Source organism: Asterias amurensis, chromosome 11, assembly GCF_032118995.1.
Source record: "Asterias amurensis chromosome 11, ASM3211899v1".
Classification (NCBI taxonomy): Eukaryota; Metazoa; Echinodermata; class Asteroidea; order Forcipulatida; family Asteriidae; genus Asterias; species Asterias amurensis.
The window spans coordinates 1,136,207-1,161,703 of record NC_092658.1 but is presented as its reverse complement, the minus strand read 5'-3'; the positions used below and the strand labels follow the sequence as shown (position 1 = coordinate 1,161,703).

Sequence of the window (25,497 nt, the reverse complement as noted above, 5' to 3'; positions counted from 1 at the left end):
TTTGAGAAGGCTACATATTGTCTGATGTGGTTTGGATAATTATTTTCTTTTTGTATTTCTGGTCAGCAGAGTGTGGGTTCGAGTCCCGGTCGTGACACTTGTGTCCTTAAAAGGCAGTGGACACTATTGGTAATTACTCAAAATAATTATTAGCATAAAACCTTACTTGGTAATGAGTAATGTGGAGAGGTTGATAGTATAAAACATTGTGAGAAACGGCTCCCTCTGAAGTGGCGTAGTTTTCGAGAAAGAAGTAATTTTCCACGAATTTGATTTCGATACCTCAAGTTTAGAATTTGAGGTCTCGAAATCAACTATCTGAAAGCACACAACTTCGTGTGACAAGGGTGTTTTTTCTTTCAATATTATCGCGCAACTTCGATGACCGATTGAGCTCAAATTTTCACAGGTTGTTATTTTATGCATATGTTGAGATACACCAAGTGAGAAGACTGTCTTTGACATTACCATTAGTGTCCAGTGTCTTAAAGCAAGACACTTCTACGATTGCTTCGTAAGTGTCGGGGATGTAATGCTTTCTGATACCCAAGCCTATACATCAGATGGACTGCAAAGGGGGTAACCCTGTTTCAGCCCGAGGAGTAGGTGGCAATGCCCCTTAGAACAATTGTTGATTTGTGGCCCACACCTTGAAGTGGCCTTCGGGCCTTGTGTGTCTGTCGACTTGCATACAACCAGCAATCTATGACACAACATTAAAATATCCCCATTTTTCTAAATAACAGAAATAAAACATGGAATACACATTTTGAGAAATCTTGAAATATAATTTCATGCTTGAATGCGGTTAACGGCTTTACACATACTTCGAATGATTGATTTGTTTATATCGTCGTTTCTTAAAGACACTAGACACTATTCTATTGGTAATTGTCAAAGGCCAGTATTCTCACTTGGTGTATCTCAACATATGCATACAATAACAAACCTGTCAAAATTTGAGCTAAATTATTGGTCGTCGAAGTTGCGAGATAATAATGAAAGAAAAAAAACACCCTTGTCACTCTAAGTTGTGCGCTTTCAGGTGCTTGATTGCGGGACCTCAAAATCTAATTCTACGGTCTCAAAATCAAATTCGGGGGAACATATTTCTTTCTCGAAAACTACGTTACTTCAGAGAGAGCCGTTTCTCACAAGGTTTTATACTATCAACCTCTCCCCATTACTCGTTACCAAGTAAGGTTTTATGCTAATAATTATTTTGAGTAATTACCAATTAGTGTCTGTCCACTGTCTGCATTCAGCATTCATCTGACAATAAAATACTTTGCACATACTGTGGCCATACTTGTCTTGTTCCCTGTGAATGTATGCCAATAAAAGTACTAATGCTCATAAACATAAACGGGACCATACTATTGTCCGCTCCAAAATCATTTTGGTAAAATTGATTTGAAGGGAATAGCGATGTGTCATCCTCTCGTAAGGTTTATGTTTGAATGCCTGGGTGGTTCTGAAAAGAACACGTGGTGAAAGAGTTGTTACATCAAGGTTTTTTTCCATAACCCAAGGGTGTTACTGCAAACCGTACTATAGTTGATCCCCACATGCATTGTTTCAAATGCTACTCATGCTGTACATGGTGATTGTGCTACTGCAAATTAGATTGTATCACCACCATAACAAGTTTCAAATTACGTGTACGTGGTGTTACCGCAAAGAGTGCAAGATTGTATCTCCACCATGCAAAGTTTCAAATCATATAGCACAAGGTGTAACTGCAAACCCTTCTCCACCAAATCAAAATTTCAAATTCTACCCATGTTTAGGCCTTCGTGTTACCGCAAACAGAATCTCACCACGTATGCAAAGTGTCAACTCCTTGGTGTTACTGCAAACCGTATAATTTTGTATTGGATATAAATGCACCAAAGTATATCCTCACTCTTACGATAGATTCGTTTTTTATTTCGTACATCCATTAGTCACCACTATTCTACTTTATCTTTACCAACCAGTGGAAATTAAAATGATAGATTTATTTTGATCTCCCATCTGCTCCTGTGCCGGTGGGAAAGCTGTCTTCAATCTCATTTTCTCCTATCAAAAACAGTCACTGTTTATCATCCTTCATACGAGACAATTAAAAAAATGTAGTGCTGCAGTTAAAGGTAATCAGTTCTTAAATTATGCATTTCACAATAACTGTCTCAATACGCTTTACATTGTTGCCCTGGTCAAAGGGAATGTGCAGTTCGTAATAGGCTCTTTCAACAATTGACACTTAAAAATTTTTGGCTAGAAGCCTACATCAGCTTCCGACAGTATACAGCAAGTTGGAGAAACATTGAGACCTTTTTGCAAATACTGGGGCGCGCGCTTAAAGCTTGGAATTAGATGCATTGTGGTCTAGCTGGTATCCAAATTTTATCCATATCTATCCCACAATGCACCTCATTCAACAGTCTGCGCTTGCGCATTGGTATTTGCGATATTTAAAGGTCTATTACGAAGTAATGTGGTTATGTAAAAAGATTGTGTAGTCCTAGGGATTAATCTTCATGTGTGTACATTATTTGCTCCGGATTTTCGGCGATATCTTAAGAAGCGACCATTTGAAATGTAAATGTTCGCATGTTTTATTTTGTTGTATATATTTACATTTACATATGATCGAACGGCAATACAGCAATCGAACGGTTCCCAAAACGAAAGGTAATCCTTGCCTTTCAACCCTGTCCATAATGGAAGACTTCGGGGATACTGTAAACACATGGTGCGTTTTGGCGGCCGAAACTGTTTTGGTCTCTGGCCAGTGATGGTCAATTTAACCAAAATAATTTTTGAATAACAACCATAAAACAAAACGCATGGTGGTAAATCTTTTAAAAACCATTGATGTAATACACCTTTAATAATGGATGTGTTGCAAGAGAATGTTTTATCATCATCCGTTATTAATAACAAATCTGGACCTCATTACAGCATTAGCAGATGTGAAGAAATTTACTCTGCTTCTCTGACGCTTCGGTGACGCAAGACCGCCCTCCCGTGACGAGTGGTTAAGCTTTCCGCATTATGAAATAATATTGCCAGCCGTCTTGGAATTAATTAAGTTGGGCTCTTTATTTTTGTATATCACTCTCTCTCTCATTAAGTATTTCTGTACTGCGGGTGTTGCGGCTTGCTCGGCTGGTTGCAGAGCGGTATAAAAATGAATTTTGACGGCTAGGATTGGGCAGACGGTTCCAGGTTTCATTCTGAGTAGATACTATCTCAAGACTTCTCCTTCTCTCAAGTAATTGTCGCTGATCAACAAAACAAAAGGTAGGATATCACTTTCCCTTTCGTCTGGGTTGAACCTTGTTTCTTATAAACTGTACTGTGTTAACTTAATATGTTTTGGGAGAGAGGAGGGTTTCTTGTTGTGTTCGTCGCTGTGGTTGTTTTCTCGTTGTCGTTGTCAATGTCGTTGCCGTTTTCGATGTCGTTGTCCTTGTCACCGTTGTCGTTGTTGCTGTCGTTGTGGCTGATGTTGATGTTGCTGTTGCAGTTTCTACTGCATGCAGCCGTCGTCGTCGTCGGTGTCGCTGTCGTTATTCATGTTCGTGTTGCTTATTAAAACACGTGTAAGCCAACGGAACGAACCAATAAGGTATCAGCCCAATTCTCCACGCAGCCTCCTTTTCGTCACACTATATGCGGCCATCGGGTGAAAACTTCATTGACTAAGAAAGCCCGCGATAATCTTGGGCCACACAGGCGACCGTATGACATTCTTCTGTCCGTGGGTCCTCTGCCGTCTCGGTGCCTTCACATCGCCCTGTTTCGGCTCGTTCACACGGCATCACTTCGCCGTGGGCGTGGACCAACAGCCGACCCCCCTCTTAACAAACATCTGTTTTTGTTGGGAAAATCTTTAAATTTTGTTTCACTCTTCATTCACCAGTTAATTTCTTTAACATTCAACACTAAGAATGTGGCACTACTATAAAGTAAAATGAGACGTGACAAGTTGTCTGGACAATCACTTATTACGTGTTATTGATAGGGGTAACTTTAAAGGCACTGCCGTCGATTTCACCAAACTCTTCCTAACTTTAGGATTATTAATCTTAGGACTGATGACGAGTTCAGTTCCGTATATACATGTACATTCAAAGTTAGGACGAGTAAGTAACTCGTCCTAACTCGAGATATAATACTAGCGTTTCGTGAAATCGTCTGCTGGCAACCTTTGGTAATGTCAAAGACCGGTATTCTCACTTGGTGTATCCGTATCCCAACATAATGCATGCAATTACAGTGCGAAAACTTGGACTTGGTCATCGAAGTTAAGAGAATTAAAGAGAATTAAATCCCTTTTTTTTTTACAGTTCCAATGGCGAGTTTTTACATCATCCTGGCCTGTTCTCTGCTCCTGGTGGCAGGTGCAAATGGCTCCTGTTTCCAAATGAGAAGTAAGTCATGACCACGTTACTTAAAAAAATATAAATCTTCAACTTATTGCAGGCAAGTGTGATGGGTGGGTGGGTGTTGGAATGACTTTTGTTTGACCAAAAGGCCATGTCAAAAAAGGGCAAATGGTTTACAACAACGCATGCGCCACGAGCGACCGCGCCATTACGCACAGGCCGTCATGATCCAACCCAGCGAAACGGTATTTGCTTCACTTGTTATCACGAGTTTTTATATTCAGACTGACGTTATAAATAATGAGATGATGGACAACAGTAATAAAGGCCATCCAAACAATGTCCATTCATGCGAAATCAACAAATTATGACAAATTATAAAATCTTGACAACAAGAAGTTGGATTGAACTGAGATTCACCAGAGCATATCTCGTTACGCCTCGTAAATCCTGTATAACTTTGACCACAGATCCCTGGATACCCCCTGTGGAAAGTCAATTATTATCACTCCTTTGCGGAGAGAAGTGATTTATGGTGATGGTCAAAATTACTTAATGGATCACCTTCGGTCTCAGTTCACAATAACAGCCCCATCAAAAGAAACAAACCCTACTCAGATGTAAAAAGTGCCGAGTGGTCTTTCGGCGATTATTTCGAATTGTTTCATCGTGCGAAACAAAACCATTAAAATAAAAGAGAACAAAAGCGTCATCCAGAAAGTTGTAATAATTTATCTTGTTGTTATTTTTCTTGGTAGCGTCTTGCGAACCGGGTCCATACTACGATGACATTCCCGGCACTTCAACAAAATGTCTCAAATGCACATGTAACGACAAAGGTGATGCTGTTGGCTGCTGTTACAAGTAAGATTGAAATACTATCATATTTCAGTGGCTGCTTACTTCTCGTATCAGATTGGGAAGAAATTGAGAAGTAGTCCTCCATTCGCCTAGAACTGCGATTAACTTAATGGAAAGGCCATTAGATAGGTTTTATCCACCTGCGCCGTTGACTAACAAGGCTTCGAGTGACTGTTAATGTGGAGGTAGAAATATTGCCAGCACATATCGGATGCATTATGAGTAGGTCCACATTGTCGCAGAGTGTAATCGCGAGGTGAAATCTTGACTTCCATTTCACAAGACGAAGAAGCCAAATACTGACAAATTTTACATCATCCTTTTGGGGAAAAAAATTAATGAATAGACTGGCACGGTCTAGTCAGAGTGGCACACAGAGTAGGCTACTTTGTACGGTTTCACATTATTTGGCGTCGTTTTGTTTTTATGACCATGAAACCCGATATCAGTTTACACCACAACACTTTTGCAAGCTTGTGTTTTGTCCACGTTGCGCGTAGTTACATCATGTTTTGTATGATTACTGTAACTTTCTACTTGCGCATATATTACGCACCGAATACACAAACAACTCGCTATAACAATAATATAGGTTATCTTTATAGTTACAAAATTAAATAGCGGTAGAGAAAGTGGTGACGTTACGTTCGAATAGTCTTTTTGCGCATACCTCTGCATGATGTGTTGTATGATTATTGTAACCTTCTACTTGGGCCTACTATACGCATCCACCAAATACATTAACAATGCGCGATGGTATAGGTTGATTTTCTATTTCCAAAATGAAAAAGCAGTAGAGAAAGTTGAAGGGTGACGTCACGAGCGAAGAGTCTAGCACCCCCCCCCCTCTCCTTCCGACTCTGAACTTTGTTTCTCCTTCTTATATCCTTACAGCATTCCTTATCCTGCTGAGTACGACACGAAGAAGTGCGTGGCAATCTTTGATGAAGATAACTGTCAATACAACGTGGTTCGGGCAAAGAACCCCAGCAAAAACTGCCCCGTCAGCGCATGGTTAGGCTAAATAGCGCCCCCATCGTCGAGCTTGATTTATCGCCAATAAGACGATCAATTCGTGTTTTGTGTTCTTTTAAACCTGGGTCCGATTTCATAGAGCTGTTTATAAGCACAAATACGGAGCTAAGCACAACAACATTATGCTTGAACCAGAATGAGTTTTCCAGACAAAATACCATTCAGTTGTAACTGATGTCCTTTTCGCTTGGCAGAATTGTTAGGCACTTCTGCTTCAGCAGCTCCATGAAATTGTCACTGTTGTAAGACATAGCCTGAAAAAAGTTCCTCCTGTTTACGTCTGTATAGGAAACGACTTTGGCTTACGGCTATGGCTACTAGGTGCATAATACTGCGTTTTCAAAAGGCATTTGTTGCGATCAGGGGGACCAATTTAATAAAGCCTGTAAGCACAAAAATTTGCTTAGCATGAAATTTCTTCCTTAATAAAAACAGGATTTCCAACCAAATTTTAATTTGTTGCATAGCCTATTGCTTGTTACTGTCATTCAGCTGTTGTTTGCTTAACCTGAAAATCACGTGAAAATCTACTGTGCTGACAGGCCTTATGAAATTGGGCCATGGGGACTAATTTAATTGAACAAAAATGTTCTGCTAAACCAGAAAACATTTATGTTTTCCGACCAATGTTAACCGCTAAAATATGATTTCGAATAATAGCATCTGTGACCGGTATGCTTGAAGCAGAATTGTTTAAAGCAATATTTTCTGCTCAATTTACAAATTGAGCCCTGGCCGTGATCCGCGGTAGAGCCGGCAAATCTGACTCAACAATAGAAATCCGTCAATGACATTATGGTTCAGCCATATTGGGGAATTTTCCCCTGTGGGGCAATGTTACTTAAAAACGAGGCTGGTATAGGGAACAATAGTCGTCCACTGAATTAAGATTTGTTTTCCCAAACCCCAAATAATGTAAATGTTACTTTAATTACTTAGTATTTTAGTTAGTTACGTTTCTCTCGTAAATAGTCGACCCATTTTTGTTAAAACAAGAATTGGTCCATGTAGTGCTATTATAGCGAAGGCATGCTCCGTAAAGGTACTTTAAAGTAACTTTAAATTGAGCCACACTTTTTTCAACAACCCGTCCCGAAATCAAGCATCTGAAAGCAGACAACTTCGTGGGACAAGGGTGTTTTTTCTTCCATTATTATCTCACAACTTCGACGACCAATATATGAGCCCAAATTTTCACAGGTCTTGATAATTATTACCAATAGTGTCCAGTGTCTTGAATGAAACTAAACAACCACAAAATGGTAGACGTCCCATTATTTAAGTTGTGAAAGGTGTCTTGTGCAAAAGTCTGTTTTTGGCTTTCGGGGTATGTGGATTTTGGTTTAAGCTCCGGAGAGAGTTGGTTGAACACATTGTGTAAGTTGAAAACAGTTTCAAAATTGAAAGTAAAATTTGATGAAACTAATGAGCAACTTTCACAATTTTAATCATAAAATGTGGGTTTAATTGGTCAAGACTTACGATTGCCTTTTCTGGCAAGGTTTTATTAAAAAAAACTTTCCAACAATGGACTCTTGCGCACTTGAAGGTTTCATTAAACAAACAATAAGCAACTATACAGCTGTCAGAAAAATTACTTTTGGTTTAGTTAACTGGTTTGTAGTGTATAATGCGATAAGTTCATAGGATCCGAATTCCTTCCAATAAATCAAAATAATCTTGATATTGTGTTTCATTTTAATGTTATCTGTTGCACACTAAACTAGATAAATAAATTTAAAAAATATTATGTTTAGAACACAAAACTTTCTTACTGATTCTTTGTATTGTGAACTATACAAGAAAGGGATGAGATTTTCTCACAGTTCTAATTTTGTATATTTTTATCAGTCAAAGAAACCCAAGCACAAGATACGTTATAATTATTTTAATAAAAACATTGTATTGATTGTAACTGCAACAAAACACAGTTACTCCAATGAGCAAGATGAGTCCAGTGAGTTCGATAGACGGCTTTTGGAAGTTCCAACTGCCGAAAAGAGACAACGGCAGCTTCCTCATATTATATGACCCCCTCAAAACACCCATCACTTCTTGGCAGCCCATTTTGTCATATCACTGGATCATAAGGGGAGCTAGGCGCGACTTCGATTATAAGAGAGCCTTGCAAGTACAGGGGAGGCCTAGCCTGGAGGTGCCCTGAACTGTGGAACATGCGGGCGAAGACTCCCACACGTTAGGTTTACCGTAATTAACCGTCAAGGAGACAAGGTTCACACCCACTCCTCGCTTATTCGTGCCCCAAATAACATTCAAGGCGACATGGTGAGTGGGTAATATTAAAATAATACTCTCTCAAAGTCCGGCTTTGAGGCAAATAATATTGCTGTTTTCGTCATTCAATTCTTCTGGCGTGTCGAGTTGTTGCCGATCGGTGTTAATGCATCAGACAAGGATCTGATAGCTGAACCGTCGGGGTGTGGGTTCGATTCCCGGTCATTTTTACACTATTGTGTCCTACAGCAAAGCACTTAACCATGATTGCTTCTCTAACCCAGATGTATAGATTGGGAACCTGAGAGGGCCGAGACCGAGCTGTGTTGGTTTATGGAGCCAAGGTTGGATAAATTACCCTTCGGTATGAGTGTCAGTAGCTTGGGGGTTGTGCTCCACAGAGAAAGTTTGAAGGAACTTGGCGTATACCTGCCGCGATGAACAGCATGTTGTAAAGCGTCCTGAGCTAGCCACTGCTTTGGAGCGGGGTGAAACTATAAAATCAATGGTCAGACTTTTGACACATGATCGAGACCCAGCACATCTACAAATTGTACAATCCCAATGAAGTGGCATCCCGCATATCAAATAATTTAAAGGTGTGGCAAAACTTCAACTTCTTTGACCCCAAACCCCAAATCACTTAAATTTTACCCAGGCCAGTTAATCGAGTTTAATCTCTTTCATTTGAGATGTTGCCATGATCTAAGGTTTAGGCTACAATTCTATATTTACGACAACCTTTCTTAACCTCCACGTGTCAATAGTCGAAAGCCGAAGACACTGTACCCGAGCAAAATGACAGGCCAAGCCAAGATGTAGCTGGAAGGAAAAGGCCCATCTTTCTTCTTTTGGTTTAGAGCTGTACCGCCCTCATTGTTCCAAAGAAGTTAGACCTCACAACATACAACAAGATGGCTGCGCCCATGCGGGTATTTTGTGCTGCGTATTCCAGAAGAATATTTCAGCTTTCAAGGTATTTACGTAACGATTTATGGAATATGTAGCAAATACAATTGACAGTAAATTTCAGTTTATGACAATTAATTTAATAGTGGATTCAATTTCTTGTTGGGCTGGGACTGGCTGGGTCATGCCGTAAAGAAATTTGACAAAAAACCTTCCCACGCCCACCACCACATGAAGGGTCGCACTAAATACCGACAATTCTAGCCCTGGTAGGACGTCAGTCAGTGCCACTGCACTGACGTCCTGGGTATAAAGGTTCTTTACAATGCGAACACAAATTTAACTACAATTTTCTTTATTTTTTACCTGATTTGAGAAGTTGAAATTTCGTCCATATATTCATAGTGTCCTTGACTACATTTTCAACGAGTTTACAGCTAACAAATATATCCATGGAAGAAATTATTTCCGAAAATATGTTGAAGTTCTGCACTGGCGATGTTGATCACCGTATACCATTTGATAGTGTGACTGTGAGCCCACCCAAGTGCTATTCACCGTCAATTGGGTAGGTGCCATCAACTCACCGTCAACTCCTCCAATACACATTGGCATAAAACTGGAAAGCACTACATCTCAAATAGAATTTTTTAAAGTTTCAGGTTGAATTTCGGTTACAAAGTGGGTTTTTTTCTTTAAAAATATTTATAAGCAGCAAAGCCGTCTGCCGCCATCTTGCTTGTTCACAGGGATTCTTCTTGTCATATGGACAGAAAACAGAGGGCGCTTTCCAGAGGGCGCGTATATTTTTTCCTAGGACAGATGAGGTCACTTAGCATGCGCCAATTTTACGGCCTCATCTGTCCTGGGAAAAAGATACGCTTCCAGCACATGGAGTCTTGGCACAATACGTCTATGCGCGGTATTCTATGTTCTGCACTTTGTGTAAATTGCTCGCTGACTATTATCCATCTGCTTAGTGGGTGGTTGACGCGGTTGACACAAGTTGATGGCGCCGCCAGTGATCAGTGCAAGAAAGTGTTTACACGGAAGTTAGTGCACGACGTGTGAATGGAAAACGTCAATTTCAATTTTCTTTTCACAAAATATTAACACCAAAAGAGACAATTCAACAATTTTAAATAATGTGGGCTTGGAGTTCCAACTACAAGGAGCATGTGAGTAAAAGTTCAGACTCCCGACTTAGGTAGAAATAAATTTAACAGATTTTTGAAAAATTTTCGCAATGGTACGGGACCTTTATACCCTGGACTCCGTCGCGTTGCATGCAACGGAGGAGTCCAACCTGGGCTAATCCCCAGCAATACTTTTTTTTTAATTAAAAAATTTAGCTTTTTTGCGAATGACCATGACCATCGCCATAATATTTTTTAGTTATAATAATAGGGTATAAATGGAAGGACACACACGGCACCATTATAGTAATACATAGCTATTTTATACATATCCTCAACTCTTACCAGTTTTCACGGTATTATGCCTTTTTCTTTGAATTGGAAAAAAAATAATGATGCGATATATCAACAGATGCCCTAGAAAGGCCTAATTATCTTCATTTGTTTAATATTAAGACTGCAGGCCTTCTCAACATAAATTAAAACTTGATGGACATTGAAATTTTCACACCACACACCAATTTTCAATGACTGAAACTCAACTGGTCCCATTTGTTTTGAGTTTTTCCGGTTTTCAAGGCAAACGAGAAAGAATGATTTCCCGGTGAAGCCATACGTGGAAGAAATATCTGCAGTGACTGCAAGTGTTCTGTGAAACTCTGTGTATGACTCTATAGCCAGCATTTGTCTTCATTTTATTCAAAATATTGTTTATGACATTGGCTTTTTAATCTGACTTTTATTTATTAAAAAAAAAATGTTCCCCTTAATATTTATAATTAAGCGTAAAAATAAAAAGTGATAATTGAATTACCAAGCTGATGTTAGAATTTTAATATTTGTAATAATATTGATACGAGGGTCAAAAAAAATCTCAAAAAATATTAGAAAATAATACAAGGCACATGGCTTCTTTAAGCCTTTTTTTAAATTCAGAATGCTCAGCAGAATGTTCAGTCACATGATTTGATCATCGTTAATTGTGAATTAAAATAGTGTTTGAAATGGTTAATGGCCTGACGTTTCGACCCTAGCAGAGTCTTTCTCGAAGGCTAAATGACAACACAACAAACATGAACAGGTAACTAAGTGAAACATAAGCAGTGTGGTGGAAATACATGAATGGGGTTAGAAAGCATACATAAAAAAGCAGGGGGTAAACAATGAATAGGGGGACAAAAAGGGGGGGGGTGAAGGCCATTAACTATTTTTTGCATTTATACTCTCGGTCCATTTGGTTGGTAAGTTGTTTGCAACAGCTAATTCTATTTTCTCAAAATAGTGTTTGATGAAACTTTTTCGGTGGGCAATTTTTTGTATATGGCCTCAACATTATGACATATTTTTGTACCTTTATACCAAACCTACCAAACCAGTAAAGCCTTAAATGTTTCTAAGTTTTGCTCAAGGGAGAGGAGACTCTTTGCTTGGCAAATAAAACCACACAATTTTTATCTAGGGACGGTTCACATCGCGCACAGAGAGGTGAAGGATTTGCCACGATTTTAGGGACACCTTGAAAACAGGACCTCCTACGATATAGGAGGCAAAAAAAGGAAAATGTTTGATATCATCGCTATTTTTTATCCGATCTCTACCAAATTTTCACAATGACCAAATGCATTCAAATCCAGATGAAAAGCACTGTCCTGGACTAGGTACAATCCGGTATTGCTTTTAACATTTCCAGGAAAAATATTAAATAATCTATCCATGTATACTAATTGGGGACTGTTGCCAACATTCTTAACGGGAAAATTTGCCGAGTTTTTGTGACTTGTTTTCTTTCTTTTTGAAGCCATTTTTTATGTACAAATTTCTCTTTATAAAATTTGAGTTGCACCGATTGTTTTCATACAAAACGACAGATATGCTCTTGATCTCAATGTACTGCTACATTATTTCTGTCAATACTTTTCAGATAAGGCCGAAAAAGACTGAATTTCAGAAGCCCTTTGGACTAATTTTATATTTAAACCGAGGTCACGCAGGAAAAACCACGCCAAACACTGCAGATAAAATCGAGCAAAAGCTCATTAAAAGGCATTGGTCGCGGGTAGACTGCATACACAAAATGTTTATAAATTTAACAATAACAAAAAAACTATCCAATAAAATAATCAATTATAACAAAAAAAAAACACTAAATAATAATAAAAAATTAATAACAAAAAATGTTTGTCCCGTGAAAATACACACACGAAATGTTTTTAAATTAACAATAAAATAAAAACTATCCAATAATATAATCCATTAGAAAAAAAAATACACTAAAAAATTTAAAAACAGTAAAAAATGTTTGTCCCTCAAAAATAGTTACACGAAATGTTTTTAAATTAACAATAAAAAATAAAAATCTTTTAATAGAAATTACACTTATTTTTAAAAATTTATTCTTACCTAAAGACCAACAACGTAAACTAAAATGCACAAACTACGTTGACAAATTTAAACAAACATTCATAAATACCTCAGACTTGAAAACCTCTTCACCACACACTGGCCACCCCTATTGCAATTTTTACGAACACCTAAAAGAAACCACAATGACGTAGTCAATCTTCAGCCAAAGTCAGAATAAACCTTGATTTGCGCCACTCAACATGTATGGTTGCAAAGATTCTCAAAGTGCACAATCAAATAACTACACCCAACCTTCAAGGTACCACTCATACAGGTTTTTTTTACAGACTAAAAAGACAATCAAGTTATGCCGCTGTCCAACGAAAAAATCTACAAACTGACACCTCGGCAGGTCCGACAACTCGACAACTTGGCAAGCAGTCACTGACTGATCTACTGATCTACATCACGGAGCATGCTCAGTATGATCAAAAGTCGACTTGTTTTATTGTTGGTGACCGTACCAGCATGACCAGCCGTCGAGTTGTCTGACCGATCGAGTTGTCAGACCAGGGCCCAATTTCATAGAGCTGCTAAGCACAAAAATTTGCTTAGCATGAAATAACTTCCCTGATAAAAGAAGGATTACCAACAAAATTTCCACATGATTTTCACGATTTAGCAAACAACAGCAACAAATGCAACAAATGAGTTGGTTTTATTTATCTTCTTTTGTGCCCCCAAAAAGTTAATTGTCTACTGTTTTGACCCTTACAGCATCTTTCTGGAATACTAAATGACAATACAATTATCACCAAACAGTTTCCTTACGACATCACATCAAACATGACCATGTTACCTGTTCTTGTTTGTCGTGTTGTCATTTAGTCCAGAAAGACTCTGCTAGGGTTGAAACTTCAGGCCATTAACTACATGTATTTTATGCAGGTAGACCATAGGTCCTTTTGGTTGATAAGCAGTTTGCATCAGCTAATTCTACTTTCTCATTTTTATCTTCTTTTGAGCAGGTTCTATGGAAGAGGAACATACTTTTCAGTCACTACCAGACAAGAAGAAACTATCAAGTTGGTTTCAGCGAGACGCTTTCACCAAAGCCCTTGCTCAAAGTGCTCTACTCCAGTTAATAACGCAACACAACATCTTGGGAAACAGCCCAACGTCTTTCAGCATTTTAAATGGCTGTCGGAGAAATCCCCAGCATTTCCTGTCTGCGGTGATAAGATTACAATTCTGGAAGGACCTACAGACTTTTACAACACACTCAAGGTAAGTTAGATGTTATTGTTGCATCTGGGATAAAAAATATTAGTTGTTTTTACCATTTACATCGATCAGGGATGTGATTTCTCTGTTTTTAACTGGAAATCTGTCTGTTATCTACCTCTCCCCCCCCCCCCCCTAAAAAAAAAAAAAAAAAAATGGGTAGCGACAAGTTCTTTAAAGGCCGTTTAAAACCGGCAGTGTCGTGCGGAAGTACCACCTCCGCTTGAGGTTGTTTTCTGAGGGTATCTGGCCGCCAAGCTGGGTTGCTCAGTACTTTACTGAATCTTGTTTACATTTTTGTATTCCTCTTAAAGGGTAGGTATACTTTTGGTACTTGGTCTTATAACTAGAGGCAACAACTTTGCCTTTATTAGAAATGTATTTGTTTAATGTTTGCTGGCGAATAAAATGAAATGAAAAAGAATCTTGATTCACTTTGAGATAGTGTACTCTATATACCTTTTGTGTATTTTCCTTGTCATTTTGTTGTTTCTAGGAGCGTATTGAAAAGAGCAAACATCGAATCGTTCTGACTTCTCTGTATTTAGGAACAGGACCTAAAGAAGAGGAACTGGTGAGTTTTGTAATAAGGGAATAAAAGGGTACAACGAGTTCTTTAACGGCCGTTTTAAACCGGCAGTGTCGTTGCCAAGTGATAAAGGCCCGAGCCTAAGGGAAGGGCCTTTATCGCACGGAAACTACCCTGCAAGGTTTTAAACGGCCGTTTAAGAACGAGTCACTACTCTTTTATTTCCATTCATAATTTCTTTTGGGTAAAAAGGCAGAAATAATAAAGTAAGAAACTCTGTAAAACTGGTCCGTTTCCAACGTGCTTGAGGTCTGTATTTACGAGGTTTGTGTGTTGCATTGTTATGACTGAGACGCCCAGTTTCCGGATCATATCCGTTCGTGTGCGTTGTAGCCATGGTGCAAGATGTTCTTGTTTTCCTTTCACACTTAACGCGGCCAACTCACCAACACCGCCCGCATCGCCCATAACACCAACACCGCCCGCATCGCCCATAACAAGAAATGTCTTGCACCAAGACTAGCGCGTAGTATCCAAAAACAACCGGTTATAAACAGAGCTCCAGCTGGTCATTATCAACCGTTTAAACACCCCAACGTGATGCGCTCTCCACCTAGCAAAACTGTCTAAACTGTCATAAAGGTATTTATGAATATAAAAAATTATGTTAATTTTTTTCGGGGATAAAGAATACCCGGACCGTAGCTTTGCATGTGGATTAGGTGTTTAGTTCCTACCTGACTGCATGGGTTTTCCCTACAGGAGTTTTCCCTCATACGTTTTGTGTAAAAATAGATTTGTTTCATTGTCTTCTCAAAAGTAAGTGTGATGGTAGTGTGATGTGACTAAATGACTCAGAGATTAAGATTCGGGAGGGTTAAAGACATTGGACACTATTGGTCATTGTCAAAGACCAGTCTTCTCACTTGGTGCATCTCAACATATGCAGAAAAAACAAACCTGTGAAAACTTGAGCTCGATTGGTCGACCGAATTTGCGAGATAACTATGAAGGAAAAAAACACCCTCATCACACGAAGTTGTGTGCTTTCAGATGCTTGATTTCGAGACCTCAGTCATGTTCTAAATCTGAGGTCTCATGATCAAATTCGTGGAAAGTTATTTCTTTCTCAAAAACTATGTCACTTCAGAGGGAGCCATTTTTCACAATGTTTTTTTACTATCAACAGCTCCCCATTACTCATTACCAAGAAAGGTTTTATGCTAATAATTATTTTGAGTAATTACCAATAGTGTCCAATGCCTTTGAAGCAAATTTGAATCGATTCTTTCAGGTAGCCTCACTCCATGATGCCTGCAGGAGGTCACACCTCAACGGCAACACCACGGCACCTCTCAAGCTGCGCATCCTCCTCGACTGCACCAGAGGCACACGAGGGCAGCATAACTCCTGTACAATGCTGAGACCTCTCCTTCAGACCTTCCCAGCCGAGGTCCAAGTTGCCCTCTATCACACCCCAGACCTCAGAGGCATCCTCAAGAGGCTGATCCCTGAGAGGTATAATGAGGTCATTGGACTCTCACATCTTAAGATTTTTATCTTTGATGATGCAGTGATCATAAGTGGGTGAGTTGGAAAAAATAAAAAACAATTATTTAGAGTACGTGTATCTGTTTTTACAACTTTTTCAAATAATGTACAAATTTAACATGGTTTGATTCGCCTTTGGAACTGTCAACTTCAAATACCTTGAGAAGCTTTTGTATCGAATGTCTACCCAAAATGAACCATCCTGTATTTGTTTTACTTGACCTTATTTATATTCAGAGGCATCTTTATTGTCTAAAATATCCTATAGTTCGGACGGGAAATATGCTGTTTGACATCTACATGTGTTGCCATGCATCTCTTCTTGTGTACGTGTTTGTGACTTGGTAAAATGTTGCACTTGTCTACTAGATCTTTGTAGACTTTCCGCTTCTCTTCTTCCCAATTCAAATGCTATATTGCCCAAATCTATATTGACCTTTAAATAATATGTGATTGTTATTTTTATTTTTTATAGATGTACTTATATTTTTACCATTGTTGCGTGGCCCTTTCAGCTACTGCTGCTGGTCATTTTGCTTGTATACCAATAAATATAATGGTCATCTTTCTAATTCCTCTTCTTGTATCCCCCTTTTTCCTTTTAAATCATCACATTGAGTATCCTGTTTTAGGGCCTTGTGATTGGTGGTTTCCAGTAACAAATTCAAAAAAGTTAACTACCGGTAATACTTAAAGACTAATATTAACTGAATTTGATATTGTCCATTGTATAAGCTGGGCAACTATTTATCAAATGTGTAACAAATTTAACTTAGTTACCTGGTCATGTTTGTTGTGTTGTCACTTAGCCTTCTAGAAAGACTCTGCTAGGGTCGAAACGTCAGGCCATTAACTTTTTTTTGCATTTATACCATCAGTCCATTTGGTTGGTAAGTTGTTCGCAACAGCTTATTTTATTTTATCAGTTTAATAAGTAATTAGGTTACCGGGTCAGATATTTTCTGGTATGTTAACTAGTCAATCAGTTTGACTGATGTTGTTAGCTAGTAGGCCTATAACTTTTTAACTGGTATTTTCTACTGTGACTGTTGCTAGTTAACTATTTAACTAATATTGTAACTTGTGAACTAGTTAACTAAACTCTACTAGTGAAAATGTATAAACTAGTTAAATATTTTATTGTCTAGTTTGACTAGACAATAGCTTGTTTACCTGAAACTGGTACTTATTATATTCTACTTTTACCATATCTTTCTAACCACATGCATTTCATAGCAAACGGTCTCAAACGCTTTTCAAAGACCAACTCGACCGATCCAAGGCAACGTGTTCCTTTAAATCCATTCCCTTGCACTGTACGTAGAGATACAAGTTGGCAAAAGTCAGAACCCCATTTTGGTATGATGATGACTGCTATTTGTAATTGCTGATAGTAAAAGGTGACATGACCAAAGTATTTGCATGGTAAAGATTGTTCTCTGAATTTGACTTTTCTGTTCCCCAGTGCGAATCTCAGTGAGTCATATTTTACCAATCGTCAGGACCGTTACGTGATGCTTGAAGACTGCCCTCACTTGGCAGACTTCTTTAATGAGCTGGTGGCCACGGTCAGTTCTTTCTCCTTCCAGCTCAACCCAGACGACACATTGACCGTTGACCCAGAGTTCAACATACACCCATTTGAAGGTAGGTACATTCCTAGTGTTGATGATGACACATGGGCCAATTTCATGAAGCTGCTTAAGCACACAATATTGCTTCATGAATTCTGCTAAGCAAACATTTTCAGAGTACCAATTACAAAGGGTACATGGAAAATGGTATATTGGCTGATAACCTTATTCTGGTAAGCTTATTTCTGGTGTGCTTAGCTAATTTTTGTGCTAAATTAAGCAGCTTTTTGAAATTTGCGCTCCGGTAATTAAACTTTCAAAATGATAAACTAAATTTGCCATATTTGGCAGATGTTTCATCAATGAAAACCCTCCAAATTCCTCTACAGTTGTCTGATTGCGTATGATTGATGATTATTAGTCCCAAGAAACAATAGACACTAATAAAGATTAATTTAATTAAATTGAATTGAAAAAGAAGGGAAACAACAAGCAATCGACATGCAGTGTGCACGGAAAACAATGTCCACCAAGCACTCGGAAGCAGTCAGGCTGTTCAATTGCACAACGCTTGTCACTTGCTAAACAGATTTATAGAGTTTTAGGCTGATAGTTTTGGGAGTGAGATTTGAGCATTTTGCCTAATTTTTTATATAATGTTTGACCTTTGCACTCGCTTCCTATCCCAGGTGAAAAGAAGAAATTTAAAGATATCGCTCGGGAAAAAGTACAACGTGTGCTGGAACCTTTGAGGTGGACCAACCCAACAAGAAAACCGGCCTCGTTGAGCCACACCGACGACCTGAAATACTCACACAGGAAAACGATTTGGAGGAAACATAGAAGTCTCAGCGATGACGTCATTCGACGAGAATCGCTGCGAGGAATGCACAAAGATGTCACTGTTGACCATAGCGAGACTTCTGATGAGATCAGGTCGTCAGAGCTTGGGGCTAGTCTCGATTCCGAGTCTGAAATGAGAGAGACAGTTGAAGGGGCTTCGGACGAAAGACTGACGATGGATTATCCCAAGACTCAGAATCATAAAAAGGACTCTGTCATTAAATCAGATCAGGAGGAAGGAAAGTCCAGCTGTTGCGGTGATACAGTTATCTTTCCTCTCGTCCAGATGGGGTCATTTGGGGTCAGACTTGACCAAGAGGTCACAGGTCAGCTCCTACGGACGGCTGAGCCGGGCTCTCATTGTGTACTAGCCTCTGGATATTTTAACCTGACGAAGGAGTATATGGAGTTGGTGGTAGGGTCAAAGGCCAAGTACGACATCTTGATGGCCTCACCCAAGGTGAGCATTTTCTTGAAACATTTTATAATTTGTGGTTTTTTTTGTGTTTTTTTTTCATATATAATATTGCTTATTGGTTACCTGTACAGTCTTTATACGACTGAAGTTTCTCAGTCTGATTTCATAAAGCTGTTATGTACCGAAAATTATTGCTTTGTAGCAGAAATAGTCGAAGGCCAAAGATTGTGCAATTTAAATTGCTTTACCAGGTATCCATTGATATATTTTTGCTTAGTATGTGGTGTGACGTGGTCAAGGAGCGAAGTGCACCGGATTGTTATATGCCGCCCAGCATATGCGCGTATGCACTGGGTTAGAGTTCACAATTCTATGTAAAGCCAAAGGCCTGCCACGATAACGACAATGGTTCCCACATCAATTTTTTTTTTTGTATCCTTGCCTTTGTTTGTCTCCCAGGCCAATGGTTTCTACGGTGCCAAGGGTATCTCAGGCTTTGTCCCCGATGCTTACACCTTCATCGCCAAGAACTTCTGGAGGAAAGTTTGCCGACGGAACCAAGAAGACAGAATCACAATGTATGAGTACCACAGGCAGGACTGGACCTTCCATGTCAAAGGTCAGTCAGTTGTATACGGTCACCATCTTGGGATTGTTCTTAAATTGGTGCAAATTTGTATTTGGCGATGCGGGAATTCTGTGAAATTTGTCTTTTTTTTCACAGGAGTGTCATGAAGTACTAATATTAGTTAAAAATGAATGCCCTTAATTGATTTACCACGATCCTTCCATCTTTTAATTTGTCACTATTGACGTGCAATAAGTATATTACAATTACGTTAATAATAATATTTTTCAGAATTTGTTGTCTCAAATTTGTATTATTTTTATGTTGATTCTATTATAGAAATGACAACATTTATAAACACCTTAAAAAAAATGTGTGGGTTTAACAAAGGAAAGTCGACTGCAGTCAGATTTATCTGAGAACTCCAGATTAATGTCAGCAGTCTCCCTATTATGTCGATATAATTTTTTTGGTGTGCCAGCCAGAAGCCATTCAACCTGGCACCCCTGAACAAAAATGTTAACAAAATACGGAGACCGCCAATATTGGGGCTCAGTTGGTATTGCCTGCGAACACGTTAATCACGCTCCAATAAATTTGTCTTTGTTCAATCCCAAAATAACGTACTCTTTGTATGAGAATGATACTAGTTTGCCATTATTTGCTTTTTTAGAGGTCTTGGTCAAACAGATTTTGTGAAATATTCATAAATGTTTGAATTTCAATGTGTTTTCTACAGATTTTATAATTGTAATTTTTATTTTTCTTGGTACTTTAAAACTTTTTATGTTGTGTTTTCTCTGGTACTTTCTTATGTGCCTTTGTGTGTTAAATTGATAAATAAACAACCGATTATGTATGTTTTTCTTTATGTCCTACAGGTTTGTGGTACTATCTGAATGGAATGTCATTGCCGTCACTTACAATGATCGGATCGCCAAACTTTGGTGAGAAGATTTTGCATTCTGCTCTTGTGATTTAATGCGGTTCAACCTAAATCGCCTACTTGCAAGTGGCAAATTTCTGCGCTAGCTGTGTAAGCGTAGAATGCCTAGTAAAATGGAGTACTCACGCGCACGAACCAAAGTTCCCATCTAACTTGTGAAATATGCTTGACGTAAGCGCAGAATTCCATGCTTCCATAAGTGCAGAACCATGACATTGGGCCCTGCTAGTTGATTTGTCTGACTGTTGAAATATTTTTCTTGTTACACAAGTTCTTTACAAGTTCTTTTTCATATGAGTAATTAATAAAATATCATTCTTACTTGCAGGTCATAGGTCAGTACATCGTGACCTTGAGGCCCAGCTAGCCATCGTGACAACCAATGTAAAGTTACAGGAACAACTTCATCAGGTAAAACAAACTGTTGAGAAAATTCTTTTACAAAGTACACAGTGCCAGATCCAAAGCTTATTTTTCTCGAACTCAGTGTGTTGTTTCCTCTAATAAAGAATAGAAGGGCTTTAATGTCAAAATAATTTTTAATGTTTCTCTGTATTAGCGCCATGGAGCATTGTTTTCGATGGATATGGCGCTATATAAATTTTTACTATTATTATTATTATTATTATTATTAGCTAATTTTTCAGAAGATAGAGTCATCGTGGAAGTGGGTGGTAAATTACTAGTCTTACCTCATGTTAAAATGTGTTTAAAATGACATTTTATCTTAGACTCTTTCATTGTGAAGTTTGAAATATGACACAATTATTTTTACTTTATTTGCAGGAGCAGCAACGTTTATTTAAGAAGTCCCATCCAGTCTCCTTATCCACGTTTAAAGAGAAAGATCGCATCGTTCCAATTTGGGCGAGAATCTTCACTTTCGTCACTAGAAACTTCTTCTGAGTCTAATGCCAGGAAGTTCTTTGTTGTCACTGCCAACGGTGAGATCATTTTCCAAAGATGTGGAATGATCCATTTTCCCATCTGTCAGAAGAAACTTACATTGGAGGCTAAGGTCAGTCCGTTACCCTTGAGATGGCAAATTTTCGTTTTAAGTGTGTATTTAATTCTTAAGCATACACTGCCTGTTCAAGAACACACACACAAAACTCTGCTTATCAAAAAAATACAACACAATTTTGTGTGTGCTTAGCCATTTTCGCTTGTATGCTTAGCAATTATAAAGTTGCATGTATGCGTACTCAAGACCTGCGACTTAATGTCCCATCAGAAGTACAAAGCAACTATTGAAAGCGTCTTCCTCGAGAACACAAGCATTTTGACTAGGCCAGGATTCGCACATGCCGTTATAAGTCCCACGCATTTGTGGTGAGGTTTTTTGCTCAAGGAGGCAAGCATGATGACTAGCGAGACCAGGATTCGAACCTGTTACTGAATGTCCATCAGAAGGACAAATCAATTAGGGTCACGTGTCAGAATAACATTAGTATTGCATCTAAACCTGATCAGGATTTGAGCCTGCCATCAGAAAGATAAAGCAAATAATAGTGTCTTACTCAAAAAAATGAACAGCTAGACCAGGATTCGAACCTACCACACAACTTCACTAGCCAGTGAGTCCGAAGAGTCTCATTAGAATTGACCAGGCCACGATTCAAACCTACAACTTAACTTCACTAGCCAGTGAGTCCGAAGAGTCTCATTAGAATTGACCAGGCCAGGATTCAAACCTACCACTTAACTTCACTAGCCAGTGAGTCCGAAGAGTCTCATTCGAGTTGACCAGGCCAGGATTCAAACCTACCACTTAACTTCACTAGCCAGTGAGTCCGAAGAGTCTCATTAGATTTAACCAGGCCAGGATTCGAACCTGCCACTTAACTTCACTAGCCAGTGGGTCCGAAGAGTCTCAGTAGAATTGACCAGGCCAGGATTCAAACCTACCACTTAACTTCACTAGCCAGTGAGTCCGAAGAGTCTCATTAGAAATGACCAGACCAGGATTCGAACCTGCCACTTTATTGCACTTGGACTAGCCATCGAGTGAAAAGAAAGGTACGATGCCCTGTCACCTCAAAATAAATCCAGAAATTTCCAACAATAATTTTGTGGCATATTAAGTGTTGATTCACTCAATCATTAAAGGTCTGAACTTTCTGAACACAAGTCGGGTCTTTATCCAAATATAAAGAATGTTTGAAATATATTTAAAAGCAATATTAACTCTTACCTCAATTGTTATATTAAGACTAATTTTAAGTCTGAACGTCGCAAATTTCCATATTATAATTTTTTTTAGATTAAAGTATGTTGCATTTTGTTTTAAAATATAAAAACTGGGACACAGCTTTTTGTCTTCAGCTGTACGCCCTCAATAGATGAGGAATGACAGTACCGTGTGCCATGCCTGTTGGCAAAATAAACCAGATCAACCAATTGGAAGGCTGATATTTGCCATAAGCGTAAGAATTAATAATAATAATATAATATCGAAGTCTTATATAGCGCACGTATCTACAAAACAAGGTACTCAAGGCGCCGAGTATATTATACAAACTTTCAGAAAGATAGGTTATTGCAGTGATGAATTCTGAGACCAAACTATAGCACCTTATAAGGGGTGACAAGGTGCTAGGGCGCAACCAGCAGCCACAGCCAGGAACACCTGCACTGGGTTCTTTTACATGCGTTACACAACACATGGGGGACCAATGGCTTTACGTTGCCTCTAAACAGAACTGCACAGATAGCTTCATGGAGGCATTATGTCTAAAAGAAACCTCGGGTATTTGTTCTTTTACTGGTCTCTTTAAAATTTGCATTACTAATTTTTTGTTTGTAAAGACAGTAAATATAGGAATTTGGGTAAAATCGGCTTCAATGGTAGACTCTAAGCTCAGGAAATAAATTTGTTGAAGCAGGGAAGCAGAAAACATTGATTACCAACTTCACTTGACTTAGCTGCAATTGTCTGGGCTTACCTAAGTCTTGTAACGGTAACTTCACTTGACTTAGTGACAGTCTTGGCTTAACAAAGTCCTGTAGGTTTCAATGAAAAAAGCCCCTTGCCATGTGATATAGCTACACTGGATATAGTCTGAGGAATTTCAATTAAGCATTCAATTGTGATTGAACAAGACCATGTACCAGACAACATTCATATCTTGCAAAGCTCTTAAAATTTGTATCCAGCTGTTGCGTAAAAAAAGGGGACGAGGGTGTGAAACCATGATGGTCCCCTTTCTACCCCCCCCCCCACTTAAAACCCTTGCATACCACCCTACCCCAAAATGAGCTTTAAAAAAATTGACAAATGAATAGCTTAACAACTTAAATTGCTCCACAAAATCATGCCTTTGCCATCCCCCCCCCATGAAAATGGTCTGTGTAAAGCCGAGGGGGGTGGGGGCGTCCACTGCCCACTCAAATTATGGCAAAATTGTGGGGAAAATATGGGCACAACAAGAAAGGGAAACAATCAGTAAATAAATCTGTATCTGCGGACAGTTTTGGGAAAATCAACCTCTTTCAGTGCCCTCCCCCCTTAAGAAAAAGTCCCCATGCTGGTTATGCAACTGTCGCTAAGCAAAATGGGAAACCAACCAAAAAGCTGCGTGAAGTGTAACTGTTTGTGACTGGTACCTTGTATTTTCTTTTACTTTACAAGTGCAGTTCCTGATGAATGTTGTCTGCCTAGCTGCTTAAAGGAATTTTCTTACAACTCTTTTTTTCATAATAAAATTAAATAAACACTTGTTTTTCTTTGAGCTGCCGTTTTGGTTTATTATGCAATATGTGTTTTAATATTTACATGAATAAATTATAATGTGCTCTAAACTTGGGGTGTGGTTTTTGTATTTTCTTTCTGTACAGAGAAAACATTGCACATTCCTTAATACCACACTGGACCCTAGCACTCAAATAAAAAATATTTAAACAAAATTGAGAAATAAAAGTAATAAAAAAAAGTACACAATTATTGAAAATGAAGTAAAAAATACACGGAAGAAACCAGTAAGGAGAAATAAAGAAATGTCAGTGGACTATGGGATTAATTGAGCTGTTTGAGTTGATTTAAAAAATAACTAATATCTAAAATAAACAATTTATATTTGTATTCCATTGTTTAAATAGTGTTTATTTCCACTTTTATTTAATATGCAAATACATTGGGTCGTTTTTTGTTGGAGTGGGTTTAATTTTTTAGCGGGTACATGTTTTTATTGAGTTAGGTACCATTTTTCTCATACCCCAAAATGCAATTAATTTTTGTCATTGGTATCCTTGGCCTCGGGAAGAACAAAAGATTGATTGTTATTGAGCTGATTGATTGTCTTGCCATTGTTGTTGTAGACAATAGAGCCATTGTTCTAGCAGGTGTATCATTCAACACGATGTCAGTGACCTTTACGGGGTACCAAGGCGGTTCAAATTCAACCCACCTCCCAACGAGCAATTATCAGTGATATATTACGATGTGTAGGACAGGGAATGCCCGTGTCATTTTATTATGTAAATGCATACGTGGTTACTTGTAGCCAACCTTGTTGGTAAATACTCAAAATAGTTGTTGCCATAAAAACAGACTTGTTATGAACGTACAGAAAGCTGTTGATAGTATAAATCATTGTGAGAAACGGCTCCCTCAGAAGTAACGTAGATTTTGAGGAAGATGTAATTTCTCATTTCTATTAGGCATCTGAAGGCACGCACCCCTTTCGCAGCATGGGTGTTTTTTTTCTTTCATAAATTTCGTTTAACATCGATAACCAATTGAGCCTAAATTAACCCCATTCTAGACGATAAAATGGACACAGTGTAAAACGTTTTTTAGCCCAATATTATGACGTGGGGGTTGCTGGATGACATATGCCCCGAAATAAATGGTCATTATTTTTGCTGAGAGGTGTGGAGGCATTTTTTCA

At 38.6% G+C, this 25,497-nt stretch overlaps 2 protein-coding genes across 2 annotated transcripts; both read left to right on the top strand.

Moving 5' to 3' along the window:
• The first annotated feature begins 3,136 nt into the window (after positions 1-3,136).
• Positions 3,137-8,583, top strand: LOC139944034 (beta-microseminoprotein J1-like). Its single transcript, XM_071940978.1, has 4 exons — positions 3,137-3,288; positions 4,338-4,421; positions 5,135-5,240; positions 6,132-8,583. The coding sequence occupies exons 2-4, from the start codon at positions 4,343-4,345 to the stop codon at positions 6,259-6,261; spliced, it is 315 nt and encodes a 104-aa protein (XP_071797079.1). The 5' UTR covers positions 3,137-3,288; positions 4,338-4,342; the 3' UTR covers positions 6,262-8,583.
• Positions 8,584-9,409: 826 nt separating this feature from the next.
• LOC139943889 (CDP-diacylglycerol--glycerol-3-phosphate 3-phosphatidyltransferase, mitochondrial-like) lies at positions 9,410-24,989 on the top strand. The gene is made up of 10 exons (XM_071940769.1): positions 9,410-9,483; positions 13,924-14,182; positions 14,676-14,753; positions 16,003-16,295; positions 17,725-17,906; positions 18,523-19,136; positions 19,554-19,713; positions 20,544-20,609; positions 20,937-21,019; positions 21,395-24,989. Exons 1-10 carry the CDS (start codon positions 9,422-9,424, stop codon positions 21,512-21,514), a joined length of 1,917 nt encoding a protein of 638 aa, XP_071796870.1. The 5' UTR covers positions 9,410-9,421; the 3' UTR covers positions 21,515-24,989.
• Positions 24,990-25,497: the final 508 nt, after the last annotated feature.